Source organism: Erythrolamprus reginae, chromosome 5 (assembly GCF_031021105.1).
Source record: "Erythrolamprus reginae isolate rEryReg1 chromosome 5, rEryReg1.hap1, whole genome shotgun sequence".
In the NCBI taxonomy this organism is placed as follows: Eukaryota; Metazoa; Chordata; class Lepidosauria; order Squamata; family Dipsadidae; genus Erythrolamprus; species Erythrolamprus reginae.
Window position 1 is genome coordinate 37,846,620 of NC_091954.1, and position 18,052 is coordinate 37,864,671.

Consider the following 18,052-nt stretch of genomic DNA (forward strand, 5'->3'; position numbering starts at 1 on the left):
AAGGAAAAGATTTGTATAACCTTATACAAAATAGCAGTACAAACCTTAAAAAAAAAATGAAAATACCATTTGAATGTTTTTACCCTGTTTTGCATTGCATAGTATTAAGTTAATATTATCCATATAACAACTGTAACCGGTAAAAAAGTTGGATAAGACCTGTAAACTGTATAAACAAATTGTGATATATGTATCTATAAAACAATAAAAAGATTTGCAAAAAAAAAAGAAAAGAAAAGAAAATGGTCTGACCATGACAAAGGCAACACTTCTAAGCCCCTTAGTCTCAGATCATTACTCAATTGCCCAGAGAGGAATACCATCTCCAGGAATAATTTCCATAGAGAAGGAGCCACCACCAAGAAAACCCTTTTTCACGGTACTACCAAATATACATTCCTACCTGCGGCATACTTAGCCTTTCTGTCCTGATGGATATAGTGGCTAAGTGGATATAATGGAAGAGACATGGTCCTTCAAGCAGCCTGGCTTCAATCCACATAAGGCTCTAAAGATGATAACCACGATCTTGAAATGTACCCAGAAGTAGATGACAGTTCCTACAAAACTGGTGTTTTGCAGGTTTGTTTCCATATGTGTATGGAAAATTGTTTGGGCTGCTAAATTCCAAAACAAATGAAGCTTCTGGATACTTTTCAAGGGCAGCCCCATCTAGAGCGCATTACAATAGTCTTGTTCATGCTGCATTATCAACTTGTATGTGAGATACTTACAGCTTTCGGGGAAGGGCGGTGCCTTGGAAATGGTAGCATGTTTCTGGAAAGAACAGAAAATATTTTAATTTTTTTCTCCTTTAAGTAAAACTGCAATAAATTGCTTTCTAATGGTTGCTTTTAGGGATATTATCAACTGTGAACTGAACTGGGCTACCTAAATACCAATACTAATCTCAAATGCAAACTAATCAATACAAGAAGCGTAGTTAACAAAATGCCTGAATTCCTCCTCCCACTAAACACTGACACCTTTGACATTATTTTTGTCTGCAAAACATGGCTAAATGCCTCCATCCCTGACTCCATCATCACAGCAAGAAACTACCTTGTCTTCTGGTCCAACTGTGAAACTCGCAGAGAAGGCGGAGTAGCTATATTCTACAAAAAGTCACTAAACCTAAAGAATATTCAAGTTACACATGATCTCACCCTTCCTGAAACCATCATCTGTCCTTAAACACCACTATTTGCTTCCTACTTTGTTACATAGCTCCAGACTACGACATCACCCAGGCAAATAATTTAACCTCACTGCTAACGTGGGCAGCCTCCTGCCCATATCCCCTTATCTTCCTTGGAGACCTCAATCTACCTCTCATTAACTGGATCCTAAACGAATGCACAATTGAATCCATCCATACAATTCTATACAATGCTGTTACCGATCTGCGACTTGTCTGACTAGTAATGAACAATACTACACTCCATTGCTGCCATTACCTCATATTCTATAACAGCAAAGGTGCAATTTATCGACTACAAATAAAAGAACACTTTTCGAACAGCGACCACAGCATGATAGACTTCAGTGTCAATCTACACCATTGTAACAATCACCTTAATAATGGGATACTTAAGTACAACTTTTAAAAAGTCAACTATGAATTTATAGGCGCCGACCTCTCAACTCTTGAGTGGTAAACTCTACTCTCTGGCTGTAACACTGTCGGTGACCTCTTGTTCGAAGTCAAAAGAACTATCAGACTACACGTACCACTGATAACCAGCATAAACAAGAAAAACAAACTACCCATATAAATAAGGAAAGGCTATGTAGCTAACTTCAAAAACTACTTAGAACTATGTCGTCTTTGGCACGACTTAAGCATAGCTCATAAATTTATCTGCTGCAGCGTCCTACTTGTCAATGCCTACTACAGCTTCAACCATAACAATACACGAGCACACATTTTGAGATACAAACTCAAAGTGAACTGTCCCAAACTTGACTGTGGAAAATACGACTTTAGGAACAGAGTGGTTAATGCCTGGAACTCACTACCTGACTCTATGGTTTCATTAATGCCTGGAACTCACTACTTGACTCTATGGTTTCGTCATCAAACCCCCAAAACTTTACCCTTAGATTGTACACTGTTGACTTCACCCAATTTATTATTTATTAATTAATTTATTTATTTATTGGATTCCTAAGAGGTCACTAAGGGGCATGCATAAGCACGCCAGTGTGCCCACCGTTCCTGTCCAGTTGTTTTCTTGTACCAGTACCCATCTTATGTATATAAACAATGTTATATCTATGTATATTACAAACATGTACTTGACAAATAAAAATAAAATAAAAAGGGGATGAGGCCCCTCCAAGATGGATTGTATATATTCAATCTCATTATCATCAGCTACTTCAGCACATTTATCTCATCTAGGGCTGATGAGAACTATAATCAATAGATCAGGTCCATAAAGCTGTACTACTTTTACAAAAGTGCTTTCAGCCCTAGTGATCCCTTATTTTGAAGAGGTACGTGGACTGTGAACTAGATTGGTCTCCCAGTTGGATAAAGACCAATGCCAGATCAGCTTGTAAAGCCTAGAGAATTTTAACTCCTTAGAGTAAATGTGGCAGTTTCATATGGTAAATAACTTATTTAGATTGGCTTCATGGGATCTAGTCTTTTTTTTAAAAAAAAGTCCTATCTGTTCTTGAATGTGGCCAAATTCAAACTTGGATTCAAACTTCCTTAGGTACACAGGTGGCTGCATAAATGTCTATAAACCTGACTCTAGTCAAAGAAGAATGCTACTCACAAAACCACATTAAATGCTCAATGGGAATTCTATTAATTAGCAACTTAGTGAAATGTCTTTAAGATTGAAAACTAACCTGTCTGATGTGAAGGATTCTTTAGGGATGCTGCGTTCATGAGAATGTCCTCCAGACGGCCTCAAAGCTGGTTTGGGAGGAAGCGGCTTGGACATCCTTCGGGACAAAGAAAATACAAAAATAGGCTTTCCACATAGGAAGAGTATATTTTCAAATCACGTTCCTCACAGATGTTTGGAAGTTCTGGGTAGATGGAGGAGTGGCAAAGCTGGGGGCGGAGTCAAAAGAGGAATCAGCCTAGAGTCACTCCATAGCCACAAACGAACTAAGTCTGACTCCTCTTGAATTCCATTAATCCTTGTATAATGTCAAAATAGTGCTGTTAGTTGATTAGATTAATGTGAAGTGTGGAAAATCAAGGCCACAAATTAAGTTCCAATTAAACTAAAAAATTGTTCATGTCCATGCACAGGATTTTAGTCAACTAACAGTAAGCAATATTCTGATGCCATGTAAGAGTTAACAGAATTCAAGAGAAGTTGTACTTAGTTTGTTAGTGCCCACGGAGTGACTTGAGGCTGGTTCCTTTTTTTGACTCCAACTCTAGTCTCTGCCACACTTTCTCCTACATTCTGCCACTGCCTCATAAAGTTCTCCAAATACCAGTTGCTGGGCCATTATGCATGAGGGTTAACCGTAAAGTAAGGTTACAAGGCACGTAGTTCTCGCAGGGAATGTTTGCAGGGGAAGTTGGTATTACTATTGTGTAGAATTAAATACCTAATTTAGTACCAATATCTCGGGCTGCCACAAAGAAGAGGGAGTCAACCTATTCTCTAAAGCACCTGAGGATAGAACAAGAAGCAATGGGTGGAAACTAATCAAGGAGAGAAGCAGCTTAGAACTAAGGAGAAATTTCCTGACAGTTAGAACAATTAATCAGTAGAACAGCTTGCCTCCAGAAGTTGTGAATGCTCCAACACCGGAGGTTTTTAAGAAGTGTTGGATAACCATTTGTCTGAAGTAGTGTAGCATTTCCTGCCTAAGCAGGGGATTGGACTAGAAGACCTCCAAGGTCCTTTCCAACTCTTTACTCTATTCTATTCTAATTTCAGTGTGAAGCTTTTGAATCAGGTATTCAATATGATATGCACAATCTGCAGATGGAGACACAGAAGCAGCATATAGAAAAGGCTGGGTTTATCAAAGAAGGTTATAGTCATATCTGAATTCTAGCATAAATTGTCTCTTCTCTGACTTCACATCAGCTATTCTGTGATACATCATTGTACTAAAATTCCACTGTGCCGTAAAATTACAGTTATTTACCTTAGATTAAGACTTTTTTTAGGAGAAAATAAATTGGAGAAATAACCTCTATTATGCAGCAACATTTACTTATAATTTCAAAGTAAAAAATAAATTACCTGAGTAATGGAGGTGATGACTTCTGCTGGACAAAATGAATTAAATTAGTATTCAAAAATTGCATTAGATTTTTAATTTTCCTAAGGAACATTTACCCTAAAATGCCAGCTCTTGTCAATTTATAGGAGATGCTATAGCAACTACTTCATATAACTGAAATATAATGTCCTTTCTGTAGTGAATTTCAAAATGAGAAAATAAATGTCAAATTTTTGATTCAAACTTTTATTATTAGTATTTGACCCTAGAAAACTAATGAATATTGTTAACATATTTTCTTTAAATTAGTATTGCAAAACAAGTAGGATTTAAACTTAGTAGGATATTCTCATCTTTCCCTAGAAATGGATCTTACTGATGCTATTTTGGAAAAGGAGATGAAATTTGCATTTGGCATCTTTAAACGCTATATATAAAATGCAATTTGGAACATATGCATGATATTCCTTTGTACACTCATGTACCACAAAGAATTATATCCCTCTTTCTGCGCCTGAATATTTCTTTTCTTCCTGCACAGGTGAGTCTTTTTTAAAATATAAATATACACAGCATCTTACCTCTTCCTCAGGAATTTCATATACATCTGCAGACAAGAGGATAGAAACAGAAATAAACTATTTCTGTGCAAAACTAGGCACATGAATGACATGAAAGTTTCATTTTTAGATTAACAGTGAAATCCTTTAAATAAAGTCTCCAAGTTTTCTGGTGATTTTGTGGATGTGAATATAGTTATGCTTTGCCCATACCTTCTCCAGTTATGTTTTTTTGATTTCCCAGTCTAACTCTGAGATTTCCTAGTGATCTCAGGGGGCCTGCTTAGCTTTCCAAATTATGGGACAATGAAAGAATACCCCAGAAGAAGACAAAGGCCAACCACTTTTGAAATGCTAGCAAGAAAACATCTTCAATTCAATAATCAGGAGTTGACTCAAGGGTAGTCTTTATTTCTTAATGAATTGCTAGGAATTAAAATATTTTCACATTCAATGAAAATAAATTCTGAATAACAGACTATAGCCTTATGGCTTTGAGGAAAATATTTGCAAGTCACTGCAGGAAATACTACTTTAGTAACCGAGTAGTTGATGTATGGAACTCACTACCAGACTCCGTAGTATCCTCACCTAACCCTCAAAACTTTACCCTTAGACTATCCACTGTTGATCTCTCCCAATTCCTAAGAGGTCAGTAAGGGGCGTGCATAGGTGCACCAGCGTGCCTTCCATCCGCTGTCCTAATGATTTTTTTTTACTAGTATCATGTATATAAATATTATTATATCATTGTACACCACCAATACGTACTTGACAAAACAAACAAAATAAACAAATAAACAAATAAGTAACATAAAATGCAACCACTGATTACATTGCGTTCATCTTTGTATCATTTCACTAAAGACAGGATATCGTGCCTGAGCCTTGGTCTTCTTTTCTAATCGTGCACTCAGCAGGGTCTGCTGGGGGATGGAATCAAACCAGACAAGATGGTGGTCCCAGCAATGTGATTGAAGTCCTGCCCTTTTGTACATATGTAAGCACTGATGCATGCTAAAAGGGAAGGAAATTCTAGTCCGATGCCTTATATAGATATGCCCATGTTTCATCATCACTGGCTGCCGATCAGTTTCCAGTCACAATTCAAAGTGTTGGTTATGACCTATAAAGCCCTACATGGCATCGGACCAGAATACCTCCGGGACAGCCTGCTGCCGCATGAATCCCAGTGACTGATTAGGTACCACAGAGTTGGCCTTCTCTGGGTCCCATCGACAAAACAATGCCGTCTGGCAGGACCCAGGGGAAGAGCCTTCTCTGTGGCAGCCCCGGCCCTCTGGAATCAGCTCCCCCCGGAGATTAGGATTGTCCTCATCCTCCTTGCCTTTTGCAAACTTTTGAAAACTCATCTATCTCGCCAGGCATGGAGGAATTGATATATCCTTAGCTGTCTTGACTTTATGTATGATGTGTTTGGGTTGTATGATTGTTTTTTAATAGGGGTTTTTTAAACTGTTTTAACATTGGATTTGTATATGATGTTCTTCTTGTTGTGAGCCGCTCTGAGACCTCGGATAGGGGCAGCATACAAATCTAATAAATTATTATTGTTATTGTTGTTGTTGTTGTTATTATTATTATTATTATTATTATTGTTATATACAGCAAATGTCTAGAATACTTATAGGGAAACATTCTTAAAACATGTAACTCATTTCCCTTTTGAATCCTACTTTTTTTTAAGGAAATGTAACCAATTTGGTTGCATAGAATGAAAGCCGAATTAATTTCACAACTCATAACCCACTTTTTGCATGATTTGGGGAAGATAAACACAAAATTTTCCTACCTGGTGTGGAAGGTAACGGCACAGAACAAGGAGGCTTAGTTGCTCTGTTCACCATGGGGGCTAAATTTGATCAAAGCAAAGTATTAGAGATCTCTGAGAAAGTCAAAATCCAAAAACATGCTCCCCACACTAAAGTTCTAATTTTGCTCATCCCACTGAGAATTCAGATTGCTTTTTCAAAAAGGTGAGCGATATGTATGTTTTTCTAATTTCAGAGGACATTTGCATATATCTCTTTCCAACTATATACTGTAACGACACAGTTGGAAAAATTCATGTTTTTAAAAAATGGAAGGATCATGCAGTACTTTGGATGTTACAATGTACTTTCAAGACTGCTGAGTTAGAAATGTGACATCTATCTGCAGCTCCTGAAAGCAGCTTCATCAGTGTGATCCCAGATACTGATACATTTTCAAGGATGTGTAGGTAGGTGCTATGAATTTCTCTTTGTGCTCCATGAAGCACTTTTTAAACTTCTGAATCTGAAGCACCATAAGCTGTACAGCAGTATTTTTCAAACATGGCAACATTAACATTAACTCCAGAATTCCTCACCAGCGTGGGGAATTCTGGGATTTGAAGTCTACGCATCTTAAAGTTCAAAGTTTGAAAAACACTACCCTACAGTACACTGGAAGTAACATGTCTGCTAAATCCCAAGAAATGTCTTTTAAAAAGCTGCCAAGATTCTAGTTCTCTCTGTTTTTATTTCTCATAGAAGCTATTTTTTCACTTGTCCCTAATTCTTTACCCTGTCTTCTACTCTCCCTTTTAAAGTCTTTGCCTTCTTATAAGAAAAGGAAAACTTAATATGCATTCAAAACTCTGATAATAGTTTTTTTTTAAAAAAATAGCTCCCTGTATATATTTCATATATTTTAGTCAATGCCTTAGTCACATCCTTGTCTTTCTGAAGTTGCAAATAAAATAATCCAAACCGTACGTTTTATAGGTTGTGAAGTACTGTCTTCTGTGGGTTCTATATAATTATCTTCATTATCTTCTTCATCATCAACTGGTACAACATAATCTGCCTAAGAGAAAATGCAGTGATGATTTAATATTCGTGTGTTTAATATAAGGCAAACAAATGTTTTCTTCTCTATGTTCAGTAAAGTTTTATGCATGTCCAAATGAGCCATCGTGGTGCAATGGTGAGAAAGCAGTATTTCAGGATAACTGCTCACTGCCAGGAGTTCGATTCCTTTGATCCTGACTGCCTCAAGGCTGACTCAGCCTTCCACCTTTGTGAAGTCAGTAAAATATGGATACAGATTGCTGGGGACAATACGTTGACTCTGTAAAGCATCTAGGGAAGCCTGTAAAGCACCGTGAAGTGGCATATAAGTCTAAGTGCTATTGCTAATGTTTCAACTTTAAAATAAATGGAACTTAATAGTGTCCATTTTCTGACTGATCCAGGTAACCAAGTTTTGACTATTTTGTCAAAAGCATTACCAGCTATTTCATATGGAAAGGATCTATTTCCTGAATAAGGGATTGCTCTTCACTCTGAGATCTCATAGGTTGACGTGCTTTTATCAGTGAATTTTGGTCAGCATATGGCTGAGTGAAATATAGCTTTTGAACAAATTTAAAAGCAGTCCCACATACAGCACGTTGCAGTAGCCTAAGCAGGAGATGACAAGGGCATGAGTTATTGTAAGCTGCCCCGAGTCCTCGGAGAGGGGCAGCATACAAATCTGATAAATTATTATTATTGTTTTTGTTGTTGTTGTAACAAGATCCTCCCACCCCAGGTAAATCTTCAACCTTAAATTATCTAGTGTTGACCTCTCCCCTTTTCTAAGAGGTCTGTAAGGGGCGTGCATAAGTGCACTATTGTGCCTACTATCCTTCTATCCTATTATCCTTTTTATCACTTCTTTATACTTTGTTATGTTAATGCAAACTATAATTCTATACTTGTATAACAAATATATCATAAATAAATAACATAAAAATAAATAAATGAAGCTGCAAAATATGAGCACAAGACATTCCTTTTCAAGAAGATAACTTCTTCTCAGAAGGTTCTCTACTACTCTAGTGGGATCCAAAGCCATTTCTGCTGATAAATAGAATGTTTAGAAATGGATGCTTTCTTTTTGTAGCGTGTTAATGTCTTGGTTTTGTATCATTTTTTTTTCCCCCAAAAGCCAGGTGGAACAAAAACAAGCATCTTGGGGCAATAATAAATACGGAAGTGTCACCTCATCATCCAATCTGTTGGGTGGGAGTTTAGGCTTCTGAATAGCAGGTGGTGGTGGTGGTAAATTGACTGGTTTCTTTGATAGAGATGCAGGTGGGTTTGGTGGAATAGGTGAGGGCCATGTCTCCTGTTTGCTAGATCGTTTGTCATCTGTGGAAAGAAGAAGAAAAAAGCATTTACAATTTTGAAAAATAATATTAAGAGCATTCCCTTCCATTTTCATGCAGTTGTATTTCCTTGGAATGGAATCCTACTAAACTGGAACACATTCTATAGCACCAACAACCATATGGATGTTTTGGACTGCGAGAGAAAGTCTGTATCACATTAAATGATTATATGCAAGAACAGAGCAAGTTTATTTCTTCACAGGACTTCAAACTGCATTAAAAACAGTTCATTTTCAATAGTGAAAGTCAATCGAGTTTGTGGACTGTTTATTCTTCCATTTGTCGGAACACCTATTTTATATTGCTGGAGCTTTCTGGCTCCTGGATTTCAGCTCTTCCAACAGGAAGGTTGGTTCAACAGATGGAAGGTTTGCTTGTTATTTGGTACATGACATGCAAGAGAAGGCAAGGACACAGATGGTCATTAGGTGAGGTGAAAGTAAAAGTTTTTACTTCTGTTTTGTATGGAATAGAGATGATAGGATTTTTCATGCTATGGTGATTTCCATCTATGGTGATTTGGAGAAGTAATTCCGCTCCTTGTTTTTAAACACAATGATGTTGATAGCTTTGAAGATGATCCAGCTGTTTTTTTCAGGTCTGGGAAGTGGATATTCTGGTCTTTTGTCTCTATACTAAATGAGATTAGTTTCCTTAAAGGTTATAAATACCATATTTTTCAGAGTATAAGACGTACCTTTTTCCTCTGTAAAAGAAGCTGAAAATTTGGGTGCGTTTTATACTTTCAATGTAGCTTTTTTGAAGCTTTTTTTTCTAGCCCCAACTAGGTGCAAACAATCTTCCAGCTTCCTACTCCTTCTGAATAAAGTTTTTTCCAGCCCTAAGTCTTTACAGGCTTGGCTTCATTCCTACATCATCTGAAAAGGGCTTTTTCAGCCCAAACACTCTTCCTGGCTTGCAGTATTTATTTTTATTCCTACTCCCTCCAAAGCAGTTTTTCTGCCCTCTTTGCAGGCTTGTTTTCATTCCTACTCCCTCTGAAAAAGCGTTTTTCAGCCCTAACTAGGGGATAAAAGAAGCTGAACAGACTAAGAATGCTGCCCAGATGAATACTTGGTAGGTAGAATCCCCCCCCCCCATTTTCCTCCTCCAAAACTAGGGTGCAGTGTGTCTTATACTCTGAAAAAATATTGAGTTCCCTACCCATTTGCACCTCCAATTTGATTTAAGAATATTGGATTATTCAAAACTATATATAATTATCACAGCAAACCACCATCAAATACCACTTATGTTGCTCGACTTAGACAATGGGTAACACACTTTGTCAAGGCTGTCCAGAAAGTTTTACAAGGCTATCTGAAGTTATCCTTGTGATGCTATTGTATAACAAAAATACAAATTCTTTTGCTGGAACTATAATATACTATCAGTCATTGTTTCACATTGGATGTTGTAATTTGACTCTTCCAAATGATGTTATTTATAAATATCTGACTCAGACCAGTCAATTTTAATTAAACCACACTGCTGAAAAAAATCAATGCATTAAATATGTGGAATATATTAAATATATATCAGAATATATCTTAGTTTTTAAATATGATTAAATTTATGTTTCATCCCTTAACAGTAAGTACCAAAGATCCAATACTCAATGGCCACCTTAAACAGTGTTCCCTCTAATTTTTTTGGGGTGGGTGGGCGGAAAAGTATAGTGTCTGAGCGGCAATCCCTTTGGGACTGGGCGGCACAGAAATAATAAATAAATAAATAAACAAATAAACAAACAAACAAATTAAAAAACCCAACCTGTTTTGCCTCAGAGAATTTCAAAATAAAATACTGTACTGTGTGTCTATAACAGTGAGCTCATAATAGGGCAACTCTGTCAATATCAAAATGCCACTTAAATAGTTGAGCTAGTTTCAAACTAGATTTTGATTTTCTTTCTCTCTTCCTTATTCCCATTCTTTTTCTTTTTCTTTTCCTTCCTCTCTTTTTTCTATCTGTTTCTCTCTCTTCCTCTCTCTCTCCTTCCCTCTCACTCTTTCCCTCTCGGCTTCTGGGCAGGTTTGGAAAACTCTGAGTTGATGATGATTTTTAAGTGAGCGATTGCTCACTGCTCAGCTTAGAGGGAACTATGACCTTAAATCTATTCATGTAATTGAAAAAGCAGTGATATTGTCAGCCTGTGTTGAATCTTGATAGGTAGGAATCAGGAAAAAAAGCTGAAAAACATTGTTAGTTTCCATTATGTTGTTTAAAGACAAAGTGACTAAAAAGGGGCTGAAAAGGATTCCTACTCAGTTTATTTTGCACTGGAATTTTCCTAGGCAACCAATAACTGAAGATGATCTGAACCCATAATTGAAAACTGAGTTTCAAACAGAACTGAAAGAGTTACTTTGAGAAGAGAAATGTCTTTAATGAAAAACAAAGGAAGTCCAGTTGCCTCTTGAAAAAAACACCTTTGAGACAACCATGACCTGGATGATGGAGAATCTCCATAACCATAATTCAATATTTAACAGAGCAATTTGGATAAAATGAATTCAGTCATTTAGCTTTGGTCGCCACGATGTAAAAAAGGCATTGAGACTCTAGAAAGAGTGCAGTGAAGAGCAACAAAGATGATTAGAGAACTGGAGGCTAAAACATATGAAGAATGGTTGCAGGAACTGAGTATGTCTAGTTTAATGGAAAGAAGGACTAGGGGAGACATGAGTGTTCCAATATCTCAGGGGTTGCCACAAAGGTGAGGTAATCAAAGCAACTGAAGGCAGGATAAGAAGCCATGGATAGAAGCTAATCAAAGAAAGTAGCAACCTAAAGCGAAGAAGAAATTTCCTGACAGAACAATTAATCAGCAGAACAACTTGCCTCCAGAAGTTGTGAATGCTCCAATATCGGAAATTTGGACAACCATTTGTCTGACATGGTATAGGGCAGTGATGGTAAACCTATTTTTGCTTGGGTGCCAAAAGGGCACACACATGTGCGATAGTACATGTGCATGTGTCCACACCCATAATGCATGCTCGCAACCCCCCCCCCCAACACATGCACACAAATCTCACTGACTCTACTCCGGACACAGCCTCTGGATTCTGTGGATGAACTTCCAATAGGCCTGTTGGGCTGTTTTTTGCCCTCTCTAGGCTTCAGGAAATACTCTGAAGCCTAGGGAAGTTGAAAATGGTATCCCCCATCCTCCAGAAAACTGGAAAACATGCATGCTAGAGCTGACATAGGGCAACACCTTGCATGCCTTCTGATATGGCTCCATGTGCCACCTGTGGCACACATATCATAGGTTCACCATCATGAGTGTAGGGTTTCCTGCCTCAGCAGGAGTTGGACTAGAAGACTTCCAAGGTCCCTTCCAACTCTGTTGTTGTATATTTTGATAAAAACAGTTTCATTAACAATATTGGAGGTTCACCAGTGCACCATCCCAAACCATCTTAAGTATTTCAGAAAAAAGCATAAATTATCATTAGTTTTATTTTAAGAAATAGTCCTCAAGGGTAATTGAATCTTTGGGAACACTGTATTTGGTTTGAGACTAGATATATTTGGCTGGGACAAAACTAAAGCCTAGCATTGAAAAGTTCATTTTTTCCCAAGGTCATGACAAATCTTTTCATTGACTGGTCATTGATCAAAAGAAAATGTAAGTTTCTGCATAGTTGTCATAACAAAGGGACACTATAGGAGATCTCATGGGATTAATTAAGATGTTCATATATAATCTAAAATTGGTATACTGTAATCAATGAAAAAGATTCCTTTGAGGGCAATGTAGCAAAATGAAATTCTAAAAGAATGAGATGAGCTAGAAGTTTGATAGGATTGTTGTTTTTAAACATGAGAACTTGAAGAACGAGTATGAATTTTTCAAGAGGAGGTGAATTGCCCTGGGGTCATCCACATGGAAAGAACCCCCTCTGAATGACAATTTAAAATTATCAGCATTTGTCATTCCAGGCACTGGAATGCATTTAAATACATAGGTCAAGAATTATTTTTGTACTGTAGGTTTCTCCACTTGCTCCTGATTATTCTGTTATTGGCTATAACGTATCAACAACCATAAAAAAAATGGATGTACATGAAAGTGGGTCTGAGTGTGAGTGTGTATATGTGCTCAGATGAATGTTCCTGCCCTTGGACCTCCCAGAATCTTAAAAAACCTCTGCCTCCATTTGAAACTCTTCTTTTTCTTTGAATTCCATATTATTGACTTTGATCTTGAGAAACAGGAATGTGGGACATAATGCACATACCTGCATATACACCTTGAGCACATGAGAATGGTATTGGGACCGTCTTTGGCTCATGTTCACTTGGAGGAGGCTCATAGCTGTCATCACAGTTCTCTTCTGTGGGGACCACATACATCTCAGAATCCGAGTGGTGATCTGGATTTTCATAATCGCTGTCCTGGAAGAAGAAGATCGTGAACTTCTTAGGAAACACTGAAATACGACTTAAAAATGGTTCAATGTATAATGAGCTATGAGTTTCAACAACTAAAAGAATCCCCTTTTTTAATGACACCCAAATATTACCTAAAATCCTATAACTTTGTGTCCTACACACAGATTGTAATCATTGTTTTCAGAGGTGAATGGACAATCATAGTCTAATTGGGTGACAGGCCATTGCATCCATTTCTAGACAGTGGAATGCTAGCAGAAGTATTTTGGCTTACAACAGAGATCATGGCTTGCATATAATAGCATGAACCTGTTAGGGATAAAACTGGGCTTTGGTTTCCCCTGTAGCATGTTGGCCAAAAAGATCTTGGTTTTGCCGGACGCTGCTGATGCCCTGGAGATATGCGAATGGCAAAAATACTTACAAAGTCATCTGACCACTGTTCATCTTCCTCTGTATGGTCTAAAATAAAAAATAGAGTTAATTTGTAAGTCAAAATATTTAAGCAGTCATCTGAGCAAAATGTCAAAGACAAATGTTCTCATCTCTACTCAAGTTCTACAATAAAGATAGGATTGCATGAATATTAATTCATTATTTATATCACTATATTTGGCAAAACCAGATAGACTGGGCCCAGTCACAATTAGGGGCTCTCTAAAACATGGATTAAATGTGGATTTCAACTGATTTGTCTTTAGAAAGCTTAATCTTGGATGACACCCACTGAAATTAATGAAAATAAATTACATAGTTAAATGGTTGGCAGTAAACTCTTCAAACATTCTTCTTGATTGTCTTCCTTTTTAATACAAAGAAACATAGAAACATAGAAGACTGACGGCAGAAAAAGACCTCATGGTCCATCTAGTCTGCCCTTATACTATTTCCTGTATTTTATCTTACAATGGATATATGTTTATCCCAGGCATGTTTAAATTCAGTTACTGTGGATTTACCAACCACATCTGCTGGAAGTTTGTTCCAAGGATCTACTACTCTTTCAGTGAAATAATATTTTCTCACGTTGCTTTTGATCTTTCCCCCAATATAACAAAACTTGGTCTCTACATAGACAATGTCTATAAATTATATTAAATGCTGGAATTGGCTGCCATTTTCTTCTAAACACTTTGTTTGATGCTTGATCTTTGAACATTTTAAACTACAATAGCAATAGTATAAAATCAAAATTCCCATTAGGATAAACAAATCAATTATGTATTGAAATACATATTGAAATTTAAGATAATCTTTGTGTGAGTGCGATTTTATAATCAGGATTTATTGTATCTACAATCTGTGCATTTTGTGAGAAAATAGAAACATAGAAACATAGAAACATAGAAGACTGACGGCAGAAAAAGACCCCATGGTCCATCTAGTCTGCCCTTTTACTATTTCCTGTATTTTATCTTATCTTACAATGGATATACAGTATGTTTATCCCAGGCATGTTTAAATTCGGTTACTGTGGATTTACCAACCACGTCTGCTGGAAGTTTGTTCCAAGGATCTACTACTCTTTCAGTAAAATAATACTTTCTCATGTTGCCTTTGATCTTTCCCCCAACTAACTTCAGATTGTGTCCCCTTGTTCTTGTGTTCACTTTCCTGTTAAAAACACTTCCCTCCTGAACCCTATTTAACCCTCTTCTTTAATCCTCTTCTTTTTTATTTCTGGTAAGTTAGTTCTCATATGCCTAGTGAGATCTTTCTAGGGCTGAAAGAATTCCTGCAGATATATTTAATGCTAGTAATTGATGCTTTGTTGCATGCTAGCCTCTTACTTAACTGTTAAATGTAAAAAAAAAAGTCATTTAACAAATCAGGAGAATTTTAAAAAATCAAGGTGGTGATAACAACGAGAAAAGGGTGGGGGTGGGGATTTTAAATCTTGGTTGCCTTTTGATATTTTTTACTTGCCTTACAGAGTGCTTATTATATATACAACCACAACCATGAAGTCATTACATCAATGAGTGTTGTATTCCTTGTTGATTTTTAATCACTGTTAAATGCCCAAGAATCACTTTGACAAGATGGGTAGCCATGTAAAAAATAAATAAATAAATTAATAATAATAATAATAACAACAACAACAGCAACAACAATAACAACAAAACGACAATAACATAAAATAATAATAAAATAAAATAATAAGATAAGATAAAATATAAAATAATAAAATAAATAATAAAATAAAATAAAAACATAAATACAAATGAAATAAAGTATAAAACAAAATAGATAAAATAAGATAAAATAAAAGACTGAGCTGGGATATGAGTAAAATAACTTCCTTTGATTTTAAGAGTGTGTTCAAAAGTGAGAATAAAGTGAACCTTGCTTTGCATCCACTAAATTCCTGAATTTAGGCTGTACAAATAATACCAACAAGCACAAGTGACAAGGAGATATGTTTTTTGGGCAAATATTTCTGTTACCTGCAAAGTTCTCCATTAAGAAAAATAAGAACTAAAGAGTTCTATAAAAGCTACGGCTGAGACAGAGTTTGATTGTAAAGGATGTTCAAAGTGGATCTGCTGTAAATCATGCCCTAGGTACATTAATCCTTCACAAATGACTCTCTGGAACATTCCTCCAAAATGTAGTTAAACAAAGGCTGCAGGTAGTTTTCTGCTTGTTAGGACATGACTTACAAACTGAGGCAACTTTCTGTGGTTTACTTTAGTTTCTAAAAGCAGAGAAAATTATCCTGGATTTTTTGTGAGTGTTGAAGGATAAGTATGATCCATGGTTCATTTTGTGGCAAGTATAGTATGCACTGAAGGCACTTTTACTATGTAATGTATTCTGCTTTTGCTGAGAGACATTACTTTAACAAGTGGGAAAGATTTATTTGGTGTAATTCCCATACCACTGAGAAAACACTTATATATTAGTCTTTAACCCAGTGATGGTGAACCCATGGCACGGGTGCCACAAATGGCAAGCACAGCCATATCTGCTGGCACGCGATCCGTTGCCCTAGCACAGCTCTAATGTGCGTCTCTGTGTTGGCCAGCTGATTTTTGGCTCCCAGAGAAGCTCTGGGCGAGCGTTTTTGGCTTCCAGAGAACCTCCATGGGGGATGAGGGAGGGCGTTTTTACCCTTCCTGGCTCCAGGGAAGCCTTTGGAGCCTGGGGAGAGTGAAACACAACCCTACTGGGCCCACCAGAAGTTGGGAAACAGGCCATTTCTGGCCTCCAGAGGGCAGGGGAAGCTGTTTTCGCCCTACCCAGGCATTGAATTATGGGCATGGGCACTTGCGAATGCATGATAACATGCGCCCATGCTCTTTCGGCACCCAAGGAAAAAAAGGTTCACCATCACTGCCTTAACCTTTGACCATAAAGGAGCCTAATTGAGTTATAAGTCATATATTCAATTTTATAATCCTATTGATGGTATTCATTAATTTAAAACTGGTAAATGAACCAAGCCTGTCATAAGGCTAAGGACTACCAGCATCCATTTCGGTCATATAAATCACCAGGCAGGCACAACTTGGGAAGAACTAGGGACTGTCTTCCACTCTAATTAACGTGATGCTTGCATGCATGGACTCATGCCACCATCTTGAATTCCAAACCTCTGATTTACATTCCTGCATCAATCCTTAAATCTAAAACGGTGTTAATAATGTCAAGTCCATACCTGGAACATAATCAACTGGTGGTATGCTTGGCGGTGGTTTGCTTGTTAACCTGTGTGGGAGAAAAGCATCATTTTTAATTTTCTATATACTGGTAATTATGGGATGGCAACAGTTGGCACTAGAGCAAAGTCTATAGCAACTACAGAAAGCCAGTAGTGAAAGACACATGCAACTGACAAAAAATTCCAAAGAGACTAAACAAGACAAACACAATAACACAACAGAATCTTGGCTACTTCTGTGGAAAAGTCAATTAACAGACAGTTGCAGGTTGCTGGTTAGTCATAAAGCTATAGAATGTAGTATATGTAATGCAAAAAAGAACATGGATCTTGTATTTTTAACAGGATGTGATAGAATTGGCTTCTGAATTTCTCAGTATTTTAAAACAGGAATAGATCCTTCATTTCAATCAGTATTTTGTAGTTGAAAAAAGGCACATGGCTATGTTTTTTAATTCTACCGAGCTTCACAATGACTTGAGGCAATTTCTGATTCCTTCCATCACACACACAAAAAGCTATTCATTTATGCATATCTAATCAGAATAGGACTTCACGTCATAAGTTACTTCCTTCAAGACAAGTACTGAATAAATCACTAAGAATATTGGACCTCACAACCTACACACGCAACATTCAGAAGTTGAAAATTTGGTGTGGTCTTTGGGCCAAGAGACAAATGTCTGGTGAGATCATGGCTTCTTAGCCAAGATTGCTCCGTTTCTTCTCAAAAAATATCATTTATGATATTTAAATTCCATTTTCAACAGTTACCTTGGCTGGTCTTGAAAAAGGTAACTAGGTCGTATAGGATAGTGTTCTCCAACCTTGGCAACTTTAAGACTTGTGGACTTCAACTCCCAGAGTTCCTCAGCCAGCATAAGGCTGAGGAATTCTGGGAATTGAAGTCCACAAGTCTTAAAGTTTTCAAGGTTGGAGACCATTGGTATAGGGACATGTAAAACCATGGGAGACATCGAGTGTAGATGACGCTGAGTAATTATTTCAAATGCTAAA

General features: G+C 37.1%; 1 protein-coding gene across 1 annotated transcript in view; it reads right to left on the reverse strand.

Moving 5' to 3' along the window:
- BLNK (B cell linker) overlaps nucleotides 1-18,052 on the reverse strand; it is an 84,388-nt gene that overhangs the window by 27,823 nt on the left and 38,513 nt on the right. The window contains 10 exon segments of the mRNA XM_070752424.1: nucleotides 735-777; nucleotides 2,863-2,958; nucleotides 4,230-4,255; nucleotides 4,791-4,816; nucleotides 6,583-6,642; nucleotides 7,529-7,619; nucleotides 8,799-8,947; nucleotides 13,218-13,374; nucleotides 13,796-13,833; nucleotides 17,033-17,082. Coding sequence (XP_070608525.1) covers nucleotides 735-777; nucleotides 2,863-2,958; nucleotides 4,230-4,255; nucleotides 4,791-4,816; nucleotides 6,583-6,642; nucleotides 7,529-7,619; nucleotides 8,799-8,947; nucleotides 13,218-13,374; nucleotides 13,796-13,833; nucleotides 17,033-17,082 — 736 coding nt within the window.